Source organism: Lolium rigidum, chromosome 6 (assembly GCF_022539505.1).
Source record: "Lolium rigidum isolate FL_2022 chromosome 6, APGP_CSIRO_Lrig_0.1, whole genome shotgun sequence".
NCBI lineage: Eukaryota > Viridiplantae > Streptophyta > Magnoliopsida > Poales > Poaceae > Lolium > Lolium rigidum.
In genome coordinates, this window is record NC_061513.1 from 103979662 (window position 1) to 104005555 (window position 25894).

Below are 25894 nucleotides of genomic sequence, written 5' to 3' on the forward strand. Positions count from 1 at the left end.
AAACCCCGGTACCATCTTTGGCAGGCCCATTGGGGATGCCTATGTCACTCGGTCATCATCTTGCCACCAACGAAAAAGCCGTGCTCGAGGTGGCCGACGCGCTCTAGTTGAGGTGTGTCCATGGGGGGCAAACAATCTCAGTTAACAGAGAGTGGTTATTTTTCAGTGCCTTCTTCCAAATGATGAGGCCATAGCTACATCTTGAAGTTAGAATAATGTCCTTCTCGCTATATCCTCGCTTCAGTTAGTTTCTGGTGTCACTGGAAGGCACATGGAGTTGTGGGTCCCGTGGATTTCCCGAGATCAAGTCGGTTTTCGTGTTAGTTGATGCAGTTTTAGATTTAGCTTTTTTGATCTACGGTTTCATCTTTAGCATGGTTGCTGCTCTAAACTATAGCATGAGGACTTTCCATTCGGTGATAAGAGCATCTCCACCGGCGCCCCCGATAGTGGCTCCGATAGATTTTCTGGGGGCCGGGGGCGAAAATGGGCTCGCACCGGCGCGCCCCAAACGGTGCCGGCCATTTTTCGAGCCCAATAGAATCACCGGCAACCCCGTGCCGGGCCCTTCGCCAAGGGCGCGAATCGGGCGCGCTGGCGCCTCGCGAGGCTGAATTTTTTGGGCGTGGGAGCCGCCTGTCAGTGACGCCAAGGCGCCGCGCGGGATATTTTATCGCCACGACGCCTGGCGGGAAACTCTCCCGCCACGGTGCCGCGCGGGAAACTCTCCCGCCAGGACACCGCGCAGGATGTTTCCCGCCTCATCGGCAGTCTATATTATCCCTCCTCCCCCGCCATTGCTGCAAAAACCCTAGAAAGAAGCACAATGTGGGATTCGTGGGACGAGGCTGCGCTAGAGGCGGCCGTAGAAGAGTTGGAGGCGGACCCGCAACTCGCAGAGTACGGGGCGTGGGAGGAGGCGGCGCTAGCGGCGACCGTGGATGCCTACGACGCGGGCGAGCGGCAGCGCGAGGAGGCGGAGCGGCGGCAGCGGAGGGAGCGCGGGGAGGCGCGACGGGAGGCGGAGCTGCAGCGGCAGGAGGCGGAGCGGCGGCGCCATGAGGAGGAGAACCGGGTGGCGCTCGAGGAGGCGGAGCGGCTGGAGATCCTGGAGGCGCGGCGGCGGCGGGAGGCGGCGAGCGAGCGCCGGTGAGAGGCGCAACGGCAGAAGAGGTGGGAGGAGCTTGCGCTGCGGCGGTTGCAGCGGAAGGAGACGCAGCGTCAGGATGATATCTACGAGGCGCGTCGTTTGGCGGAGATGCAGCTCCGGCTACGGAGGTAGGAGTTGGATCACCGTCGGCGGCGGGAGGAGCTGGAGCAGCAGCTGCGTCAGGAGGCGGTGGCCACGGATAGAGCCGCGTACTTGACGTTCGTGGCAAAGAGAGCATGAGATTATCGGCGGAGGAGCAGCGAAGAGAGCAGGGGAGAGACCACCGGAGAGAGCAGCGGCCGATCGTCCACCTCCACAGAGCCAAGTGGTCAGTAGGTAGTAGGTTAGAGATAAGAAGGTTTCAAATGTCATCCGGGATTGAGGAGTGAATAATGTTTTACTCGAATTTGACCGAAAATATTATTCAGTCCTCGATCCTGAATGACATTAAAATGAAACTCTAATTTGTGTAAAAAAACATATATCGGGGCCGCCATTTGGGGGGCGCCGGTGTGGGAACAGCTCCCCCAAATAAAGGATGATGTGCCGGCGCCCCCCAATCGGAGGTGCCGGCGCCCCTGCCGGCGCCTATTTGGGGGCTACCGGTGGAGATGCTCTAAGAAGGCGTGATATTCCACCAAATCAGTCAAACAAAAGTAGTACTCCACCATTAAAAAGTAGAATATCTAAGCTTTCTAATGATATATATTTTATAATATATATTTTATATTATGTTGGTAAAATTTACGATCTAGAAATACGTGCAAGCTCTATGAACCGAGACGGAGGTAGTACAAAACACAGGTCAACGCGACAGCCACCGCCTGAAATCAAAGCTACTATCGAGCCGACAGAAGTTGCACCCAGACCCAGAGGGGCCCGATCGAAGCAAAATGGGACAACGTCTTCCTGGATTCCGAGAAAATGGGGGTCCTCCTCCCGCATGGCACTTTTTTTTTTCTACGTCCAGATTGATCCCAACCAGCAAAAAGTGCCACCGTCGAGCACGACACAAGGACCCCAACGCATGTGTGCACGCAGCAAGTAATCCCACAGTGCACGCGATAACTTGTAAATACATCACAGAGATTGAGCTACCACCAACCCTCGTCAGTTTATATACTTTAGGCCTTGTTCGGTTTCATCTGGATTGGACGTATTTGACGTATATTGAGGGGATTAAATATTATGTAAGTTACTTCTAAATTTCTAATACCCTCCAAACCACTCGAATCCACTTACGAAATGGATTAACCGAACAGGCCAGAAATACGTTCTCCAAAGGCACGTTTACGCAAATGACAAAGATTCCATCTCAACACGAACGAAAATGTACTGAAGCTACTGAATTACGTAAGGCGGTCGATTAGCAGCGGCTGCAGGGTTACACAGCTCTTAGTAAGTCCATACAGCCGAGCAGTCTACAAGCATAAGGTGCTTCTGCTTCGGCATTGTACGAAAGAGAGAGATTATAGTTATACTGAGTTGCTGGTGGCCTAGACAGTTGCATAGGAGAGGAAGACAACCAAGGATGCCAAAGGTCTACCTCGCAATTGCAAACAAAACAAAAAACATCACCTTAGTCACCACTTCCTTGATCATTACCCCCAAGAGAACCAATGAGCACTGTAGATTAGTGTTTAGAGCGAAGGGGAGCTGTCATTTGTGAACGGGTGACAGCTCGTGGAGATGAGCGATGTCGGCGTTGGAGAAGTGGCTTGTGCCGCACATCTTCTCCAAAGGATCCTTGCAGCACCGCTGGAGCTCCAGGTACCTGTCCAGATTGAAGTTCTTCCTCTGAATCAGCTTCCTCTGCCGCGACTGGAACAGCCTCTCCATGAAGTCTCGGTATGTTGGATCCCTCGAGGTGATGAGGAAGTAGGCGTAACCGACGACCAGGCCTGTTGTAGTTGTGAAGAATGTGATGGGCTCCATGACGTCCCACGAGAACTCCCAGAAGGTGAGCCTGAAGAAGAGCCCCATCTGTGTGATCAAGAACCCTAGCCCAGACCAGAGGATGCGGCGGACTTGCTTGTGTGCGAGCTTGTTGATATCTTCCAACTGTGTCTGCAGCTGCTTCAGCTCTTCCTTTCTGGGATCATCCTCAGGTGCCAGTGCAAGGGGCATAGCTTTTCTTACCAGATCCACAATCTGTACATAACAGGAAAAAGGAATCAGTCTCAGCCAATGTAAAGTATCAGCTGATGTTACACTATTTCTATCCAATGTTAGGTACCAACTACTGCTACAGTACAGTCGATGTTATATATCACTACATATTGATAAAAACTAGTATTGAATGAAGAATTCTAAATAATGAAATCAAAAAATGTAGTATAGCATAAATACATGAAATCTGCCCAACTAAACATTTGAGTAGAAATTATGGAACCAAAACACAGTAAACATGCTTCAGAAGAATATTTGTCCCTTTTTGTGTAACACGCTTTTGCCCCAAAACATTAAAAAAATATTTTTACACATGCACCGCCATCAATCAAATGAGAATGAGAGGAAAATTTCCTTTATGCCCACCTAGCCAGCAGTCACAAGGCTCACAAATGGTCAGCGTGTGACACAGGGAGGTTCATTAAGGAAAGTATATCTAAGAAAAGTGAAAGTTACAACATAATGTAATCAGGTACCGCGATCATGAATTACTTAAGCAAACAAAATAAACAAACATGTAGTGCAATATAAATACATGTGATCTGCCAAAGTAAACATTGAAGTAGAAACTACGCAACCAAAAAGACAATAAACATGCCGGAGAAGAATATATGCTCTTTTTGTGTAACATGCTTTTGTCTCAAACATTTGATAAATGATTTGACGCATGCACCACCATCAACCGAACGAGAATGAGAGGAAGCTTTCCTAGCCAGCAGTCACAAGGCTCACAAATGTTCAGCATGTGACACAATGAAGTTTCATTAAGGAAAAGTATGTCTAAGAAAAGTGAAAGTTACAAATAATGTAGTCGTCTAATGCGATTATGAATTGGTTAAAAAAACAATGTCAAGATGGGCATTGTGCAAAACTCCCAAGGTTCAAGCAAATCACAATTGTTCGTCACCGACTAAAGGATCTTGCCATAAGATGTCAAACTTTATGCATGGTGGACTGGTAGTTTAGTACGCTAAAGAACTGGTAGATAACATGACAGGCACCATGCACTAGAAGTCACCCGCCTACGATGGAAACAAGAAAAGAAAACAGTGCAAAGAGCCAGAGGATTCTCCACCTGCCATTACCCATCCTGTATGACACAGAAAGGGCAGAGCAAAGCAAGCTAGATAAGAGAAGGTATCTGTTTTGTGCTTTATGAGCACGCTTAATCGGAAGAGTTCTTCCCCGTGGAAGAAACGGTGGTAGCTTTTGCAGTGGTGCGGCAAGCGTGCGCACCCAGGAGGAGCACGCAGTGTGAATAATCACCCACCAGTCGCCACCACCTAGGGCAGATCCCTGAAGCAACCGGACGGCTTTTTCCTGATGAAAAGCGTCACCGACAAGTGGTTCTGGCGATGTTCCAACGCAAGTCTAAACAGTCCGGCCATTGTCCTCCTGCCCCACCATGGCGCCATGCCAAGTCAGTTCCAAACATCTAATCAGCTAAGCTACCGAAGTTGAACGGTGGATAGTAAAATGGACAATGAATTCAACCGAACTATTGCCTACCGAGTGGGCCGTGCAATTTGGACGATTTGTGCGAGTGAGAATCGTGGGACCGATGGTGGGATTAGGCCAAGGGAAAACGTGGAGGGGGGGCTTTGGGCTGAAGATTGATGCGGAATTGGACCATCGGACAGGCGCGCCTGTAGCGCTGCACTTGGAGGAAATCTGTCGAACACCTGAAGGTCACCGTCGGAGCTACGGACGCGAGGAAAAGTACAAAAGCCGTCAGACGCCGAGTGGCCTGATCCATGGGGGCCAGGGTTACCCCCGGGACCGAATCAGGAAGCGCGTAATCGAATGGCTTAATTTTTCGAAAACGTCAGGCATGAGCACGGGACGAACGGAGCACCCCGACGTGGAGGCCGGGGTAGGTCCCCCCGAATCGCCGAACCGAGACGCGAACACGAAGCGCTCGAACCGAGGATGAAAAATAAACTGAAAAAAACATCAGGGATGAGGCGGGGATCGCGGCAATGCAGACCTTGTCGGGCTGGAGGTAGACCTTGTCGCGGAAGAGGAGGACGACGCCGGCGTGGTCGAGCGCGCCGGCGAGCGCGGTGGCCTCGGCGCGGGTGCGCGCGGCGCCGGCCTCCTCGCAGGCGCGCAGCAGGTCGGCGTACGGGATGACCTCGCCGTCCCCGAGGCGGCGCTTGAGGGCCTCGACGTTGGCGAGCCGCATGAGCCGCCTGGCCTCCTCCGCCGTCACCTCGGACTCCGCGTCCCTCGCCACGTCCGCCGCCGGCAGCGACGCGAAGCGGAGCCGCTGGAGGGCGGCGCACGGCGGGGGCAGGCGGCACGCGATGGCGGCCCGCGGCGCGGAGGCCGGGGCCGCGGCGGCGGCGGCGCGGAGGGCGGAGCGGGAGAAGCGCCACATTGAGATGGGTGTGCGGGCGTGGGTTGCGGGGAGGGAGGGAGGGGCGGAGGAGGAGGGAGATATGGGGGAGGCGGTCAAAGCGGAGGTGGGAAGGTGCGGGAAGTGTGGCGGAGGCCGGAAAGGAAGAAGGAGAGGGAGCGGCCGGGAGAGGGAGAGGGAGAGCTCCGGCTCGCGGCCGCGTGGGGGGTTTTTGCGTATTTTTGGAGGAGTGCGATTCCTTTTTTCTACTCCTTTTTCATGGCATGTTTTCGGCAACAATGGCAGGCTGTGTCTTGTGTGTTCTGGGTGGGTTCCTGTGCGCAGAGGTGCAGGGTCACCACGCGGTCGAATTTTTGGAAACTGCTACGCACAGTTATACGACAGGAAACGTTACTCATCTTTTTTTTTATACATATATACTCGCTATTTACCATATATTTCCCCATCTTCCTGTCATTTGAACTTGAGGAAATTGATATGTTGGATTGTTGGGGGCATGTTTCGCACACAACCACAACTATGTGTTGTTTTTTCACCGAACACCATATTTTATTATAATTGTTGCACAAAACGCTAAATAGGGATATTACCTCGTTTGACGCACAATTAGGCCCATGGGCAGGGTATGCGCTGCTCGCGGACATCAACGTGTATGGCGTCCTTTCAGAAAATCCTTAAGCCCACCCATTAGTGGCCGAGGGAGGTGAGGGGACACGGGCCCACCCGCACGCGCAAGCGCCAGTTGGGTCCTAATAAATGAAGACCACGGTCGCCCTCCAACCACTTGTCGTCCCCATGCACGCACACGCGCCAGTTGATCTTAATAACCAACACGGGTGGCGGTCTTGGCCATCCCCTTGCGTGGCTCCACGTGCGCCCGAAGATCCTCCTGCCGGATATGCGGCGGGATCCGGTGTACACCGTCGACTCCCCGATGTGGAGACGGTGGTTCTAGGACGAGCACGACGCTCGGCGGTAGATGATCGAAGCACACCTCGAGGAGCTCGGCGACGACGATGTCGACTACGAGGCGTACCAACCGATGCCACTGCCGCCCGTGGAGGAGGAGCAGTACATGCCAATGAAAGAGGAGTGGTCAGGGCACACCTCCCCACACCGTGCCACGGACGCCCGGACTGTTCGCAGTACCGCGGGGCAGACACCTGCATGCATGCCTAGTCGAGGACCCGTCGGAGGACGACGACGCGGACTACGAGCCCATGGAAGAGGAGCCCGAGCTGAGGAAGAAAGATACCGTCGTGTACGCCGTGGCCATCTCCAAGGCCGAGGAGCGCCCGATGGATTGGACTCGAGGCGACCATCCAGGCGTCGCCACCACCATCGCCGCATGCACCGGAGAACCTACCTCCCCCTCGACCATTTTGCCCGAGGATATGTTCCACTGTTCCGGAGGAGGGAGGCGACGACGATGGTCGGAGACCGAGATGGTGGCGGCGGGATCGAACTGTAGGAAGATTTCTGCGGCAGGTTGGGGTCCATGCCAAAGTCTACGTATGTACTGTCACTGGACTTATGGGACTAATTATGTAACAAACGAGGCAATGGCCCTACTTATTATTTTGTGTAATAATTACAACAAAATATGGTGTTTTGTGCAAAAATAAGTCATGGTTGTTGTCCCGTGCAAAATATGGCCCAACATAGGGTGTTACGCGCAATTTGCTCTTTGAACTTTGGCTATGTATATGGTATACAATAAACTTCGCCCTCAATCGCTGCCAAGTAATTAGTAACACCTTAACACACGGACCAGTGCCGACTACGAGAATCAAAGTGTTGGAAATGTTCAGGTGTTTGGCGCTTTACCCCAAATTCGACTCACGTACAAGAACCTAAAAAACAGTACTCGTACCAGGAAATAGAGTGCCGTTCTTCCAAACATTCCATTACTGATATATCCAATCCTGCGCCGGTTGTTTTAAATTGCTACAGGATGTCGTGGTCAATTGTTGTGCATTTTGTGAGATTATCATCAAGACTGCACATCTTCTTCATAAATATTATTAGAGACTTCCCTGTGCTGGTTGTTTTAAATTGCTACAAGATGTTGTGGTTGTTGTGCATTTTGTGAGATTATCATCAAGACTGCACGTCTTCTTCAAAAACATTTGGAGAAACTAATAGGCTGATACTTTATCATGCCAAGACTTCTGCTACTGATTTTAAAATTTTCCATGAGAATTGTGGGACGTGGAGGGGTGATGGTCCTTTTTTTTTATCATGGTTATCAAAATATACCAATCTATATCATGCATGTTGAAGATAAGGAAGTTTGAAGGGGAACACATTCACTTGGGTAACCATAAACTGCCGGAACATTGACATATGTCCCTAGTTAGATGACATGGATTCAACCTGACATATGAGAGGGGGGGGGGGGGGGGGGAGAAACAACAATCACACCTATTTGGCATAATTTTTCTCACCCACTCTCTCATCCTTTGACTTCCAATTCTTTTAAAAACTCCCGAGAGTAGGAAAATTGTGATCGCGATAGCGGACGTAAAGCTATTAAACTTACCCGTGCTCTTTCCTTTTGTCGAAGTGGAACCGTAGAACACAATGTGACAGAATGAGATAGAATGCAATAAAAATACGAATAAGCATATGCGAACGAGTTACTTACTTCTAAAGGTCCAAGCAAGCCCTTTAATTCAATTATCTAATCTTACATCAAAGAATGAATTAAATCTCCCCTGTGACTAGTAACATAAGTACATAACATCGAGTTCGTTATGTTTATTTTTGAAAGATTGGGAGGATTAATTCCCATTCTATCATGGGAATTGGAACTTCAAAATTGGATGTGCACGACTCATTGACATGGGTAAAGCGGCGCTTCTTCCAAAAATTCCATGATGGATAATCCAATCCTGCGCTGGTTGCTTTAAATTGCTACATGATGTTGTGGTTGTGGTGCATTTTGTGAGATTATCATCAAGACTACACATTTTCTTCATAAATATTAGAAGAAACTTCCATGCGCTTGTTGTTTTAAATTGCTAAATGTTGTTGTGGTTGTTGTGCATTTTGTGAGATTATCATCAAGACTGCACATCTTCTTCGTAAATATTACAACTTCTGAATAGGCTAATGCTTTATCATGCCAAGACTTCAGCTACCGAATTTAAAATTTTCCATGGGAATTGTGGGACGTGGAGGGGTGATGGTCTTTTTTTATCATGGTTATCAAAATATACCAACCTATATATTGCATGTTGAAGATAAGTAAGTTTGAAGGGGAACACATTCACTTGTGCAACCATAAACCGGCGGAACGTTGCCATATATCCCTAGCTAGATGTCATGGATTCGACCTCACACATGAGAGAGACAGAGGGCGAAACAACAATCACACCTATTTGGTAGTATTGTACAAAAAAAATAGATGTGGGTTGTCAAGTTAGAAGAGTCAAGAAACCATAGAAATCTTCTTGCCGTTTGTACCTTGATATGTGTTTTGACAGAACCATGTTGAAATCAATCACTTGTCACATTATACACTACTTACCTACAAGATTATAATAACTTGATTGTAAGGGTCATGTGCATTTTTTTGACCAATACAAGGCCCCATGATGCTACATTTTCGAATGTCATCATCGCTTATTGATGAACACTTTGAATACCTACTCTCCAGCTCCATATAACATTGCAGTGCCTAAAAACATGTATACAATTGTCTAACAATTATGTCTCGTAATTGCAGCAATTGTTCGTTACTAATTTGGCAAGTGGCAACCGATAGTATGTAAACCTTGCAACTAGTGCAACAAAAAAAATTAACCAAAACATGGAAACGTAAGATCTTTTTCAAATCCTTGTTGAGAGAAACCTTAGCACTGAGAGATGGTTCACAAATCAGATCAACGACTTCAGAGGTAAATCATTTTTGAAATATCCAATTTATCAATTAATGTGATAATATCATTTATCATTTTTGATATTATCACATTAATGCACTGAGAGAGTGAGAGGTGGTGAATTTCTCCATACATGTGCTCTTTGGAGATTTCTCACCCGGGAGCCGCACACCGTAAGACTAGCAAAGTAGGTACCCGTTTAGATTAGTCGAGGATTTGAGTTATAGTCTAAGAAAGTTTTCTAGAATACTTGAATCTAATTTTATCTCTACTACTCCCTCCGTCACGAAAAAGATGTCGGGCGCGTAATACAAATGGGTTTTTATGAAAACCCCCTTGTTAGTTCGTTTCTTCTCCAACTAAGTCCTGTTCTGTAAATTTCAAATACGGATCTTCTCTCACCGTCGACGTCCGCCGTCGTCCTCGACGTCCGGCGGCGCCGCGCTCGATCTCGCGTCTTCCTTCCTGTTGCGGCGCCGCAGGCAATCCTCTGCTCCGTTGGGACGTCATCTTTGCTGCGGAGCCCGAGCTCTTGTCCTGCCTGCGACGCGCCGTCACGCCTGAGTTCGTCGTCGTCCTCCCTGCGGCGCGCCGTCACGCCCGAGCTCGTCGTCATCCTCCCTTCGGCGCCCGAGCTCTTGTCCGAATTGCAGCGGCCGAGCTCGTCGTCATCCTCCCTTCGGCGCCCGAGCTCTTGTCCGAATTGCAGCGGCCGAGCTCGTCGTCCTCCTCCCTGCGGCCGCGCCCAAGCTTGCCGTCGCCTTCCCTGCGGCCGCGCCCGATCTTGCCGTCGTCCTCCCTGCGGCGTGCCGTCACGCCCGAGCTCGTTGTCATCCTTCCTTCGGCGCCCGAGCTCTTGTCCGAATTGCAGCGGCCGAGCTCGTCGTCGTCCTTCCTGCAGCCGCGCCCGAGCTTGCCGTCGTCTTCCCTGCGGCCGCGCCCGAGCTTGCCGTCGTCCTCCCTGCGGCCGCACCCCAGGTCCTTTCGTGCGCCGCTGCGACTGCTCTGCTCGCGGCGCCTTACCCTCCTCCCTGCGCCGTCGCGCCGCTTGTCCTCATCTGCTTGGGCGCTCGCCGGCTGCGGCTCTGCTCCGCTGTCTCCTCCTCGGCAGCGCATCAGTGCAAGGGGCGCTGCTCATCCTCGGTACCGCACAGGTGCAGGTGGAGCTCCTGCTGCTGGTGTGGCTCCCGTGCCTCGGGTGAGAACCAAAATTCAGTTGATCTGAGTGTTACCTGAAGAAGATTGACAGATACATTCAGTTAGCCATTCTAGAAGGAATGCAAATCTTGACAGTTCTATTACCATCGATCACAGACACATATAGAGGTTGAGGCGTGGGTCACAGTAGTGCCGCACGACCTGCATTCGATCCTAAGGATCAGGAGCTAGTGGTTACAGAGAGTTAACGGTCATGCCGTGTACAAGGACAGATACAGTCTATGTATTTCTACAATTCTGACTATGTTCTTGAGCAAAGTAATTTTGTTTGAATCTTAAACAACACAATATTAATGGTAACAGTTTCTTGTACCAAGGCTAAAGGTAGATTCCATAATTTCAAAGAACAAATCAATTGAAGCTGCGTTCCAGGTTGCTGTAAGTTGAGATCAATCAGCAGGGACTACTCCAATAGAAATGGACAAACAACTGCGATAGTACTCGTCTCTGATGTGGCAGCAAAATAATCAACAGGGAAGACAGATGAGTGGACAGATTGCATTTTAGAGGGATGAAAAAACAGAGCAAAATAATCAAACCTGTATGCATCTTTCGATAAGTTCACCACTTCTTGTGTAATCCCCATTTCTGTAGTGTCCAACAGCAAACAAATAGAGCTTCTCCCTTGTTTATAGCAGGCTGTTAGACTTGCCCAAAGAAACTGCAAAATGCCAGCATAAATCATGAGTCCAGCCCCCTGAAAAATGAGTTCACCATTCATGTTCTCCAGTTCTTGCATATCTGAAAAATAAATGGGACAAACTGAAAAATGACTTCACCATTCATGTTCTCCAGTTCTTGCATATCTGAAAAATGACAAACTGGAATACATTCAAATGGAACAGACGGAGTATTCAAAAATATTCATGTACATGCAATCAGTTCTTGCATATCTGTTACACGAATGTGCACCACTGAAGCATGGCACTTGCATATCAGTTCTTTACTAGAGCAGTATGCTGTTGCCACAATCTTGCATATTTTAGATGAAATCAAAATTGCATATCAGGTTCTTGCATATTTTAGATGAACTCAAAATTGCATATCAGGTTCTTGCATATTTTAGATGAACTCAAATCTTGCATATTTTAGATGAACTCAAATCGAGTCCGAGAAACTAAAAAGAATGTGAATAGTAACCAAAATGATTTTGCGCCATGAATAACACTTCGGAACTTAACTTTAACAGTAAAGAGAGATGTATAGACATTGGTGGTTATACCCATGTTTAGACAGTACAAAGTTGATTAATGTTACACAATCGATTGATGTCCATATTTAACAGGTTGTAAGGTGATATATTGCACTAAACAATGTAAACAGTCACATAAACAATCAAGTTCTTTGGCGTTTAAGAGATTTATTGCCTAATATTTCACCATTGTATCAATGGAGTGGCGCTATGAATTATCTCTGTGGTCGCATTGTCTTCTGCCTAATATTTACTGCCTAAGCTTCCAAACATTGTCTTCTGGCTAGTGAATTCAGCTATCTTACTCCAGAAATTTATATGCCTTTGCAAGCACCAAAAATTTGCTTCGAAGTAAGGATCCACAGCTCAACTGCTGCTACAAGTACTAACCAAAACTACCAAAAATTACAGTACTAATAGGACTATACAGTATGTACCAATTTGTGGTTTCAGTTTAAACATCAGTGATCCCTTTTTAGCTCGGGATCCATGTGGTGAGTTACTGAATTTTATTCACTTACACCTAGCGTCCATTCACAAGTTTAATTCCCCATTTGCCAACCACAGGTAAGCACGGAAGCTAGCAGGATCCATGGGAGGAAGCTTGTCATCATGGCCTACTGAGAATACTCGTAGTGCTCACTTTGATAAGCAACAGTGTCACAGTCGAAAATATCAGTGCCTACTGAGAACAAAACAGTCCTTAAATCCCATTCAGTCTGGTGAGTACAAATATCTGTGGTTTCTATCTACTGTGAGCACAACTAATTACTCCATGACACCAATCCAGTTTGACTGAATTAGGCCTGTAATATTGTGCAACATCCAAATCTATTCATGTAATATTGTGCAACATCCAAACCTAATTTCTTTTGTTCGTTCATGTTGCTGGAGATAGATAGCGATCTACACTACTGCCACGGTGATGAGCATGCATATGATGAGCAGGAGTATGTCCAAAACAGGATTGAACTAGTGCTATACTTGTTTATGCAGATTGACTTTCGTGCAAGAATATACAGGATGCCCAAAACTAAGAGCTGGAATGAAATCTCACCAGCCAGATCACAGACTGCTCGCAGGAGAAGACGCGGATCGAGATGTGAAGTTGTGGATGAGTCAGTGCTGCAGCAGAACAAGGCGTATTCCGGCCTGCCGGCCGGCGGCGGAGGCAGGCGCTCAAATCGGCTCCGCGTGGTCGTCGCGCCCGCGCCACAGCCTCCATGGATGACGAAATCAGCAAAGCATGTTCGTAGTGCCGCGCCGCAGCCTCCATGGACGCCCAAGGTGGAATCTTGGGTGGCTAATCTTTTAGCTCCTCGAGCTACACGGGAGAGGGCGCGGTGGCCGGCGAGGGAGCGGCGCGGGGGACAGCATGGTGGCCAGAAACGGAGCGGCGTAGTGGACAGAAACGGAGCGGCGGCGAGCGGCGTGGTGGCCAGAGAGGGAGCGGCGCAGGCGACGGCGGCGAGCGAGGTCAGCGGCGCGGACACGAAGCGGAGACGGTGGGGATTTGGGAAGGAGGGACTCCAGTTTTGGTCGGGAATTCGTGGAGGGGGTTTTTGCAAAAATGGCGCCGCGACATCTTTTCCGTGACGGAGGGAGTACTTAAAAAGACTAAAGTGGTTCCTTATTCTGCCATCCCAATACGTTTCGTAGTTCCGTCGTCCGTCGTCCTTCGTCCCGCTCGCTCCTTTGTTGGCCACCGCACTCCGCAAATCAAGCCCACCCGGTGCTTCAAGGACCCACCCGATTGGATCGATCCAAGTAGCCACTCCATCCTTGTTTCCTCCCGCACATTAGCCCTACTTCGACGAGGACGGGGCACATCTCGGCCGCACCTCGCCATGGTTTCCATCACCCCCAGCTCGACGGGAGAGCCCTAATGGAGGTTACCACTGACACGTCCTTTCTTCCACCACCGCATCCCTCCCTCCCACTTCCCACACCACGCGGTTCATATACCCTAGAAACCAGGAGATCTCGCGGATCTAGAACCCCAATGTCGCCCATGTTCTACACCCCGTGATTTCGAGCAGGAGGTGCACACCACGGGGCTCGCGGTGGAGGCGAGGTTCATGATTTCGAGGTGCACTCCGGGGAATCAGATTTTAGAGTTCGTTGCCCATGTGGAGGAGTTTCACGACGATGAGGTCATCAAATCAAGCCACCCACCTTCGCGGTTGTGGCCGCTGCTGCATCGTTCCAAGTTCGGCCTCCTACCTCATCAGAGCCCCGGGTAAAACGCCCAAGTCATTCTTGATTGCAGAGTTGCAGTGATGTTCAGTGAAAGATTTTATTGTTCTTGGCTACCGTTCATTCTCCCAGAGTTGCAGTGATGTTCAGTGAAAGATTTATTGTTCTTGGCTACCGTTCAAGCAATTGTAAAAATCACACAGGAATTTTAGATACCAATATGTGGTCTAGGTAGGAATACATTGCAGATCGCAAGGGAGCTAACTGATTTTTCACTGCCTCGATTTGATCCCTTAGTCCAGATCTGGATTCCCATCGTTACAGAGGTATGTATCCACCCAGTAGCAACACGTTTGTTATTTCCTTTTGCTATATAGTGTTATAATCTCAATTTTCTTGAACTGTTACGACTAAAAATGATAGCTGCAAGGTATTTCTCTTAGTTTACACTGTGTTTTTACCACTGTTAATGGAATCTTGTGATCCCAGTTAATTAAAGTCCAATAGTTGATATTTCTCCCAAAACTTTTTTAGGTACTTCTGGTTCTGATTGAACGATACGTTTTTTTAATGTACATCAGTGTTCTTTGCTTCGCTTGACCTCGACCCGTCCTTTGAGTTCATTGGCGCTGACGTTGCAAAGTGAAAAATGGATTGCCGCCTTCCAGCGCGTCGATGCTATGCTCCATAGGTCGACGGCTACGACTATGACCGCCTCTTCACTTGTCGGTGCCGCTACCGCATGCACCGCTTTATGTCGGCATTCCAGGTGAGGTTCGATTGCAGTGTTTCCTTTTGTACACCAAGATTTGCTTCGATTGATGTTGGTTGTAGCCGAGAGAATCTTGATTTGGTGAGAGTTTGTTAACCTTTTTACAATTTTCTTTTAGTTTTAGAACTAACTTATACAATAACTCCGGAAATTTTGATTACTATATTTTTGATTTGGTAGCCCAAACAAAAAAATATAGGATTATTTGCCATGTACTCCCCAGTTGTGCATAGTGACATTAACTTATTTAATTTCCTTCAATCTCAAATACTAAAATTTTATTATGGTTGATACTTCATTGGATTTTTTTTCCTGATAGATTTGTTGTGAAACTGCAATGTGATCAAAGGAGTAAATATATATTTGCTTTGATGACCTTCAGTTTCATCAAATGTGCTAAAACAATTTTGTTTAGATTTTTGATGTGTTATAGCTTGAGTAATGTGCAACCTGCTGTCAAACTTGTGCCATTGTTGATCCTACAAAACCAATCTCCAAGCATGTCAATTTTAAAATAAGCCAAGGATACCAAAAAGAAGAACTCGCCATTTTTCTTTTGGATTGTGCAGAAAGATGCACAACTGAAGATTTACTAGAGCTTTCTGGTTGTCTTTGGCTGATATTTTTCCAGGTTTTCATCCATTATAAGGCCTAAAATAAGACAATTGTTAGTCTTAATGTTACAGTATTTCCTATTATTCAAAAAGATCCATTGTGTTTTAACTTCTAGATCCAGTATGGAAGACATTTCACAACAGATATATATTTTATTTCGGCGTTGTTTTTATATATACATGTGGATAATTTGCAGTGAGCTTGATAAGATATTTTAGCACCTTGATGAGACACCATTGTGCCATTAGGGAAATCTTCATCATCAGGTTTCTCTCTTTTCCTAAGAATAGGATGGATCTTCAGTTATTTAATTCTATCTCTTTATGCAAATGTCCAACAGGAGCAATTTCTTGAGTTCTTGATAGGCAGGGAACACCGCCTCCTCCGCTGGGTGAAGATAATCTCGAACTTCTCAGTTGTATGCACCAATAGCCTGTTTATTTTCCCATTCCGAATTTACTCATTTTCTTATTTCATGGTGTACGTTGAGCAATGCTCTCTGTCTGTCTGACGAAATTGCAAACTTGAAAAGACTACAATACTGCTAAAAGGAATTTCGTCAGGGCCTACAGCCTTCTGGTCCATTGAATTGGTAATATCCATGGCTGAACTGAACCTAAGAGGTATGGATTTGAACTAGCTAGCTGCCCTTGCCCTTTTCTTTTGCCTAGCGTGATTAGTTTTTAACCCCTAAAACAATACCCTTATAGACCGCCAACTCCAAGGTGCAACTGAAACAAAATACCCCGCTTTGGGGTTTGTCATTTGTGGCCATATGATCGTCCACCGATAAATTCAACCAATATGCAGGAACACCGGTTGATGATGTGGTCGATGTCCGAGTGGGTTGATCGCAAGCTGAATCATATGAGATTAAATTTTGGTTTGTCAAGGTGCTGTGTTTATTGCAAGGAAATCTTGATTATTGTGGCCCTTTACTATGACCTCCTCTTAACCTTCCGATGCTGCCGCATGCTCAGCTCGCTGCCATTCCAGGTGAGGTTTGCTTGCAGTGTTAATTCCGCAGTAATGCACTTTCTTCGATTTCCTATGTATTGTTTTGAGAAAAATAACTCAGTGAGTTTACATAAATTTTTTCTTTGTCTTCTCGAAGGGATTTTTGGTTTTCTCTGCAAGCTATACTATAGAGATTGAGTGTGGTGAATCTTTCTTTGCTGAGAAGGAGAAGCTGCAAACTGTGGAGGCAAATATACTCACCAAACGAGCTGATCTGTCTAAATTTGATGTAGAGCATCGGGAAGTATGTGCTCCATTTTTTTACATTTATTTTCTATCTGGTTCTTTCTTTGCATAGGTAGTGTGTAAGGGCTACAACTTTAAACAACATGATTTGCAGGTTTTGCATCCGCGAAGCTCGCAGACCAGGAGCTCCCCGGACTGGATCTTGACGAGATGCTGCCAAAGACGGCACCCGCAGACATGCGAAGACAACGCCCATGGCCTCGCCGTCTGTGACGATAGCCATGACTTGCGCCTTTGCTCGCTCTCCCTCTCCGACGGTGACTCGTCTGTGGCCGCCAAACCCGCCTCTGACCCCAACTTCCCCAAAATCAGTAAGCACAACGGGCCACCTCGGAGCTTGTTCAACACCAATGTGTTTTCTTCGTCCATGCCGCGCCGTCGTGTCCGTGTTCTACATGTAAGTCATATTGCTTTGCTTCACTTATTACTCGTTTTTGATTTTCTTCTAAAATGGAACCTAAAAAACTTTCTGTATCATTATGTCGCTCTGCATGTTGTTTTTGTTGGAATCTCTCTAACTCTAAATTTCAGATTATCTGCATGGTATATAATTTTGTCCTCCAAGATGAGTTAAAGGTACACTGCCTGAACTTTGAGTGCTTCCATATACATTTCTCATTTAAACTATACCAACTTCCCAGATTTTTTTCAAAAACATCTCTAATTAGAGTGTATTCGTGTTTCATCCCTAGATATATAGCAAGATTTCATTATGTTGCCCATGCAAAATTAAGCTACTTGTATCATGTACTTTCTTATACAGGTTGATGCACGCCGGCTCTCTTTGCCATGGTGACGTGTCTAGCATCCACATCGACGGCTACGACTATGACCGCCTCTTCACTTGTCGGTGCCGCTACCTCATGCTCCGCTTTATGTCGGCATTCCAGGTGAGGTTCGATTGCAGTGTTTCCTTTTGTACACCAAGATTTGCTTCGATTGATGTTGGTTGTAGCCGAGAGAATCTTGATTTGGTGAGAGTTTGTTAACCTTTTTACAATTTTCTTTTAGTTTTAGAACTAACTTATTTTTTTCGAGAAAACGCAAAGGACCTTTGCGTTTCATTTCATTGAAAAGGAAGAGTTTGGGTTACATCCTCCTAGAAGAGTTAGTTTTAGAACTAACTTATACAATAACTCTGGAAATTTTGATTACTATATTTTTGATTTGGTAGCCCAAACAAAAAATATAGGATTATTTGCCATGTACTCCCCAGTTGTGCATAGTGACATTAACTTATTTAATTTCCTTCAATCTCAAATACTAAAATTTTATTATGGTTGATACTTCATTGGATTTTTTTTTTCCTGATAGATTTGTTGTGAAACTGCAATGTGATCAAAGGAGTAAATATATATTTGCTTTGATGACCTTCAGTTTCATCAAATGTGCTAAAACAATTTTGTTTAGATTTTTGATGTGTTATAGCTTGAGTAATGTGCAACCTGCTGTCAAACTTGTGCCATTGTTGATCCTACAAAACCAATCTCCAAGCATGTCAATTTTAAAATAAGCCAAGGATACCAAAAAGAAGAACTCGCCATTTTTCTTTTTGATTGTGCAGAAAGATGCACAACTGAAGATTTACTAGAGCTTTCTGGTTGTCTTTGGCTGATATTTTCCCAGGTTTTCATCCATTATAAGGCCTAAAATAAGACAATTGTTAGTCTTAATGTTACAGTATTTCCTATTATTCAAAAAGATCCATTGTGTTTTAACTTCTAGATCCAGTATGGAAGACATTTCACAATAGATATATATTTTATTTCGGCGTTGTTTTTATATATACATGTGGATAATTTGCAGTGAGCTTGATAAGATATTTTAGCACCTTGATGAGACACCATTGTGCCATTAGGGAAATCTTCATCATCACGTTTCTCTCTTTTCCTAAGAATACGATGGATCTTCAGTTATTTAATTCTATCTCTTTATGCAAATGTCCAACAGGAGCAATTTCTTGAGTTCTTGATAGGCAGGGAACACCGCCTCCTCCGCTGGGTGAAGATAATCTCAAACTTCTCCATTGTATGCACCTTCAAATTTCTCTCTGAATTCTATTTTTGTGTTCATGGCCTTAATTGCTGGATTTCGGTGTGTAATTGCAGGCGTTGGTTAAGAAAAAGCCTCAATGATCCGCAGATGCTGAAATTAGTCATGTGAAATAGTACTTTATGTATGTTCGTGATTTTAAAATATGATTTTAAAATACAAACGGTAGATGCATCTCTTTTTGAGAACTTCACTACAGGCTATTGGAGTCTCCTCCTGCTTCATGGATTAAATAAAATAGTTAGTTACAATATTTCCATTGCAGCCATTTTGGCTTACATGGGGAGGAACACCTCTTACAAGTGTAAGCTAACCTATGAATATATATGACAAGAAATTCACGATGATTATACTCTACAGGTAGATAAATCTTGTTTTTTGAAGAATAATTGGTAGATACATCTCTTATTTTGTAAAAAAACATGGCTTTATTTTACATATGAAATTCCAAATGAAAAGTAAAATTCAATTCAGGCTTAAGAGTATTTTGAGGAACTATACTAAGCTAGCAATACATTTTGCCGTACGTCTATTTATCTGTTTTTCAATGCCTGAGTGGTTATGGTGTAGTAACACTATTATGACAAAAAAGTCACTCTTTGATGTGCGTCTATCCACCTCTGAATTGTTAACTATAGGTGGATCATGAGAACATCATCGGGTTGAAAGAGAGTGTAGTTTCTCGTTCATCTACTCATCTCTATATATCCTAGAGTAGAGTGCACTTACCAAAGATGATTAAATATTTTTAGTGGCTATGCATGGAACATGAGGACAAGGTCTGTTGGTCTCAATAGATTATAATTATGCTTATGGCAAAATATATTCTATTTTTTTTGGATTTCTACAATAAGTGGGAACAAAGTTCCTGGTGTCACAGTATTTTCACTTCATTTACCAACTGGGCACCTGTCTATTTATATTGTGAATACTGAATAGCTTATTACATATTCTTCCTGGATAAATTTAATTTTTGCTCTCATCCTCATAATAATAAAAGCATCTCCATCTCTTATGAGGATATATCGTTGTCTAAAAAAGTTAGCATCCGCACCACCGACCTGCCAACGGAGTTTTTTTTACCCCAACCATTATTGTAGATTTGCTAAGCTCTTTTTATATGTTTGACATAGAAGGCTACGATCTAGGATTGTCTCTGTATATTTATAAATATCAAAGTGTTGTTTAGACTAATCAGAAAAGAAGTATTCCTTCTATATACTTGTGTTTGCAACACCTATGCCTGAAATGGAAGAGAAACTTTCGTCCATTTTCAAAGAAAAAAGAAATAGAGAGCCAAATACGGAAAAGGGAGCGGCATTTTGCGGAAAAGGAACATAAATAGAAAAAACACAAACGGAAACGGAAAAGAAACCGAGGGAGCCCTTCTCGACGAAAACGGAAGTGGCAGGAAAAATAAATACGAAAAATTTCTGAAAATATAACCTAGAGAGACCCGTACTCTTGGTAGACCTACATTTACACATGAAACTAGATGAAACTAGGCTTGATAACGTATGAAGTCTACTAAGTACTAACCCAAATCACTTTTGTATAATTGCGTGTGCATGCAACCGTGTGCTCTTGATATGAAGAAGTGTTAAACTGTGTGTTTTATTTTTTGTGAATAGCCGCTTGTTGAAGTAAAGTGCTATTTTTTTTGTCTTAGTGCCTACTTTATGTATGCTTTTCGGTCTATAAACTAAGGTATTATGCCGCATTGTGTTGTGATAAATATGTGTTTTTGTAACTTATCTGTCCCGTATCCGCTCCATATTTGTCTCCTGTGATTTTCGTTTCCATATTCGTTTTCGCGAATTTCGGTTTCGTTTCTTATTGCGACAAGATAGATGTAAACAAAAATCATAAATGATGTTTCCGTCCGTTTCCATTCCGTTTTTTACCTTGCCAGCACCCATGTTTTATGAGACAATAATACATCCAAAAGAAAAGGTTGTTGAGTTGATATTTATGATAGCTCAGAACACATGTCTTACCGCGTAAGAATAACAAAAAGATCTAAAACTTGAAACTATGTAGATACATAACAATGATGTATTGTTATTGCGTTCGAAATTATCATGCCGTAGTACATTATGATATTTTTGATTTGTTTTAAAAAATTTATAGTTAGCTTTAAATTATATATGTGCATTGAGAAATAAAATTTAAGTACCCGTAGCAACGCACGGGCATTTGTACTAGTTTTATAATACACGTGCAGACCGTGAGGATTCGGGATGATCGCATCCAGTTATATGTTTCTACGTGACAGCGTGAGTGCGTGACTCAGGGACAGACCGCCATAGTGCCATCTCGATTCTCGAGGAAAATGACCATGAACGGAGAACCACGGCAGGAGAGCGTGGCCCGTCCGTGGCGCAAACGCTTTTGAGTCGACGACGAGGTCGACACGACCGCGACGCGGCGACGCTTTGCATGTTCCGCGGCACAAACACAGCGACCACGCGGGGCGTGCCCAGACGATCAGTCAATTCTGCCGCTGCTAGATTTGCTCACTTGCCACTTCTATGCCTCTGGTGCCACACCCACTGCTAAATCACTTTTTCGCAGATTCAGTAACGGTGCATCTGTCTGCTTTGTCGCCGTGAGTCGTACGAAAGTGAACAGGAATAGATTCAGCGATCATCTGTCATAATCAGTTTCCAACTCTTGGTACTGATTCAGTTGTCACAAGAACGGACGCATTTCAGAGAAAATAAAGCAATCAAATACCAAGACTCTAGAGATTTTCGCAACCTTCAACAGTTTAACTATCTACGAGAAACAATCTCTGATCTAAAGAAAAAAAAGTGTTAGAATCACTGCATCCTCTCTTCTAGAGTTCTAGTCCGTCTTCCCGTTTCCGTTAAGCGCCTTGCTCTTGCTCTTGCAGAGGGTTTTCACCATCCCCTTGGATATCTTCCAGAACCAAAACACGTTCATCGCGGCGATGGTAGGTGGCACCGTCATTATGCTGTAGAATCCCAGGGCGAAGATGGACTTCACCTGTGGAAAAGAGTATAGCGCGGCATCAGCAAACTGTCTGAACTTATATACAATTTCCAACCGTTTTCAGTCTTTGGATTGTCCGACTCTGAAGCCTAAAGCAGAGCTATACATTCATGACATTTTTAGTGTAATCATTTCACCCTTTTCTTTGGAAAAGAACGCGTGCTAATGTTTAGTTAGATTAGGGAGAAATTGTCACAAACTCAGTACGACACAGGTACATTATGCTGAGTACGCAAATCTAGTTCTGTCTCAAGTTTTATGTTGGCAGAAGTAGGTAGAATTTCATTAGGTCAATGGCTAACTTGGTTATGCCGTACCTGATCAAAGTGGAAGTACATGTGACTGAAGAAATATACGAACAAGATTATCCGAGCAACCTGCAAGCCAACAAAATATGTGTTAATGTATGGAGTACAGCAGATCAAAAGGGGCATTTAAACACAATATCAACTCAGGGGCATGGGATGCACACCCCAGGCTCCAGCATAAAATTAGCATTTCTCGTTTGAATTGGGATGGTATCAAGCATCTTTTACCACAGAAAGGTAAAGGTAGAAACATTCTAAAAGGAATATATCTCCGAGCATCTAAATCTCATAAAAGGACAGAAAGGGCAAAACTGTAGTTGTCTAGTCGACAAGGCTATCTTTCATTCTTCCTCACTATCTGGCATACATACACGGTAGAATCAATAAACATAGCCGACACCGGGCCTAACTCGTTTCTTTTCTTCCAAAATTCTACTAACAGAAGTTTATGAATCATATGACTTAAGAATGCATAGAGACCGTTTCAAAAAAACTAAAAAAAAATAATACTAACAGGAGTATTATTTTTTTAGTTTTTTTGAAACTAAAGAAAATACTGATAAATCATGAGAGCAACGAGTAGTATACCAGCCACCCGACAAACAGAGCCAGTCCGTTGCATAAGTAGAGCCTGTGAGTCTTCTGACCAGCAACATCCAGATACCTATACCAAATCATTGTATTTGCATTTCAGAAACATGGGTGGTAACTCTTTTCCATAAAGCGCAATACATTAATATCATGCTTGACAACCTAAACTATTAGTAAACAGAACATCAGGCATTACCATCTAAGGTTCACAAAGGGAGTGGTAGCTTCAGTGAAGAGGACCATAAGAATGTACATGTGTGCTTTTCCACTGAACAAAGCAAGACCGATGGCATACATGGAAAGTCCATGATGGAGGAGCTGAAAAAAAAATCAATACGGAAATAACTACTGGTCAGGAAGAAACCAACACAAATGAATCTTGTTCGGATACAGTAAGTATGTGCTCTGATAATAGTATAACACTTACAAATTCCTTTCCACCTAAAGAAGGAAAGTACCATAGGATCATCGCCAAGTCTGTCAAGAAGTAACCAATCGAGACCTGCACAGAAATGTATGCTGTATTGATATGTATGCAGGAAGATTTTATGTCTATTTATTCTGGAAGACATGCAGATTCAGAAACAAATTGATTCTCTCGAAGCAGAGCTAGAGATGCAGTTCAAATGCACAGCTTACCCCAAACATGGAATCAGATAACCATGATTTTCTACCAATGAGTATGCTATTATTGATATCTTCACTGAAGAGGCCTGATACCATGACTACGTAAAAAGACACGGCAGCAGCAACCAATGCATGGAACGTTGAGAAGCCCCTGTCAATTGATTGTATTACATAATCAGACTAAATAAACCACAATCAGCTATAAATAACATATAGAACAATAAAAGTTGTGGCCAAGCATATCTTACCTGTTATTCCACTCAACCTTTTGCATTGGACTTAACCCATCATAGCACTTGAAGCAGCGAGAGCTAATCTGGCGAGTTGTCTCATAAACCTGTAAGAACAAATGGTATGATGACTTTTTACAGCAAAGATACAGTGCATTACCCCCAAAAAAATCTTGTTCAATAACTCGGTTAACGTTTTATGCGATGACAGCTTCAGAATTACAGGCTGAAGGTTTTCAATTCAGAAATAGTAACTGACAAGAATAAGAGCTAGAACTGGTCAAATCTACTACTCCACTCCAAAACTGGTCAAAATCTAATGCTCCGCCCAAAGTAAGACCCACTAAGTAATTCGAGTTCCAACTTGAACTAATAAATTGAAAATTATACATATATTATGTAAAAAAAATAGCATATAAAAATGCTCTTGAATAACAATGATGTCCCTTTTATGGAATATAACATACCCATCATTAGTCTACAACGGTTAGTCAATTTAAATTCTTGAAATTCGTGTGAGTCTTATACGTTTTAAGATTGGAGGGAGTACTACTTTTCAAGCGTCCAGTAATTGTGTATCCATGTATAAAGATATCCCCAGATTCCCATGTATAACGTTCTAGTGACCTACTGAACTGCATTTTTTATGACAAATATTTTTACCTGTGGTTTTCCTAAAAGCAAGGAAGATATAGAAATTTGTAGTGCTCCCTATATAATTCCTTGTGGCTTGCACAAATGTTCAGTGCCACGAGAATAAAAGTTTCACATCATATTGCAATATTTACCTATGCACTTTTTTTTCGAATTTTGTACAATGCCATAACTTGGAGCGGCAAGAGTCCGAGCTCTAAAACAGACAAGCATCCGAACAGAGACCATTTTTTTTTGCTATTGCAATATAAAGTCAGTTGCATTGAGGTCTAATCCGAAGCTGATGAGAGGAACCTAATGATTTGCCAACAAAACAGAACTCTATATGAGATTGCAATTCTTCAAAATACGAGCTTTCGCCCAAGTTTTCATCTTTTTTCCAACACGGTGTGCTTGGCGTAGCGATCATGGCAGCTCAATTTTCTCTACCTATCACTATCGACCAGGCCCACATAGAAAAGGAGACTTGGACGAGATTGACAAGTTCCTGCTTCGTTGACTGGCCGGTACTGCTACAACTAAATACTGGCTTCACCAGAAAGGAAGTTGTGGAGACGATACAACCTAGATTAATTGCACTAGCAGTCTAGCACTATCAGGAAAGAGACCATTAGCCTCTTCTTCTAATAAGACGGGTGAGTACGATCTGTACGTACGTCCATAGGTAACACAAAAGCAATCGGCAAGTATATGGTAATCTCGCTGGTATTGACTGACCTAGCTCAAGAAACCATGAACAGGGTAAACTGAACTAGAACTAGAACTAGAAGGAGAAGTGGAACAAAGCAAAATAAGAGGAGAGGGCGTGGAGAGCTTACCGCGCCGCACATGACGACGCCGGCGAGAACCGACGCCGGCCAAAGAACCTGCTCCTCGGGCCCGATACTCCAATCCATCTTTCCGGTCAATCAGCGACGAAGGGCGGAAGAATCTGGAACGAGAAACTACGAATCTCCGAGATTACGCGCTGGTCGTCGATCGATATGCCTCCCAGAAACCCTGCACCCCTGCAGCATATATAGCGGGAAACACGGGACGTATATCACGCTCGGCTCTATTGCAAAGATCGATCGGAGTTCGGGGAGGATAGGTACCTGGATGGTATCCGGTTGGGACTCGCGCGATGGCGTCGTCGCTTCGCTTCTCTCCTCTTCCGGAGAGTTTCTTTGTGCTTCCGAGTCTTGGGGTTTTAAGAACGCACGAGGGTCGAGAGGGAGTTGTGGTAGGAGAGGCGGATAGGTCCTCTGACCGATACGCCTTCCGCTACTTGGGGAAGGCAGCTTGCCTGTCCATGTCCATCACCTGCGGATTTGTTTCCCGTGCCGGTTCATGACTTTCCTGTATCTTTTTTCCACACGGTGGCGCGAACCGGTGGCGGAGGACGGATCAAAGGTTTGATAGGGCGAAGTGAGCGACCATAGATTGAGAATTGGTTGGGTGGTTAGGAGCAAGGCTGGCTCACGCCGGCCAAGACAGAGTTAGGAGGGCATTGACACCTCCAGCTCACTAGAGGTTCAAACCTCAAATTTGATACTTTAACGTCTTATTAAAGAAAATATATTTTAGTGGGAGGCAACACTTCCATCGACAACAAAACTT

At 44.8% G+C, this 25894-nt stretch overlaps 3 protein-coding genes and 1 long non-coding RNA gene across 4 annotated transcripts; 1 reads left to right on the forward strand and 3 right to left on the reverse strand.

Annotated features, from left to right (window-relative positions):
- Nucleotides 1-2682: 2682 nt before the first annotated feature.
- Nucleotides 2683-10178, reverse strand: LOC124663066 (calcium uniporter protein 5, mitochondrial-like). The gene is made up of 3 exons (XM_047200819.1): nucleotides 9965-10178; nucleotides 5307-5992; nucleotides 2683-3301 (listed from the first exon to the last, which is right to left on the reverse strand). The coding sequence occupies exons 1-3, from the start codon at nucleotides 10176-10178 to the stop codon at nucleotides 2810-2812; spliced, it is 1392 nt and encodes a 463-aa protein (XP_047056775.1). The 3' UTR covers nucleotides 2683-2809.
- A 476-nt stretch (nucleotides 10179-10654) lies between these two features.
- LOC124667595 lies at nucleotides 10655-13288 on the reverse strand. Its single transcript, XM_047204850.1, has 3 exons — nucleotides 13030-13288; nucleotides 11320-11441; nucleotides 10655-10794 (listed from the first exon to the last, which is right to left on the reverse strand). Exons 1-3 carry the CDS (start codon nucleotides 13246-13248, stop codon nucleotides 10791-10793), a joined length of 345 nt encoding a protein of 114 aa, XP_047060806.1. The 5' UTR covers nucleotides 13249-13288; the 3' UTR covers nucleotides 10655-10790.
- A 4299-nt stretch (nucleotides 13289-17587) lies between these two features.
- LOC124659979 lies at nucleotides 17588-19016 on the forward strand. The gene is made up of 3 exons (XR_006989774.1): nucleotides 17588-17708; nucleotides 18625-18846; nucleotides 18927-19016. It is a non-coding gene; the product is annotated as an uncharacterized LOC124659979 (long non-coding RNA).
- Nucleotides 19017-21490: 2474 nt separating this feature from the next.
- LOC124666315 (TLC domain-containing protein 4-B-like) lies at nucleotides 21491-25523 on the reverse strand. Its single transcript, XM_047203658.1, has 9 exons — nucleotides 25390-25523; nucleotides 25114-25302; nucleotides 23660-23748; nucleotides 23424-23562; nucleotides 23212-23286; nucleotides 22981-23102; nucleotides 22782-22857; nucleotides 22203-22262; nucleotides 21491-21879 (listed from the first exon to the last, which is right to left on the reverse strand). Exons 2-9 carry the CDS (start codon nucleotides 25189-25191, stop codon nucleotides 21718-21720), a joined length of 801 nt encoding a protein of 266 aa, XP_047059614.1. The 5' UTR covers nucleotides 25192-25302; nucleotides 25390-25523; the 3' UTR covers nucleotides 21491-21717.
- Nucleotides 25524-25894: the final 371 nt, after the last annotated feature.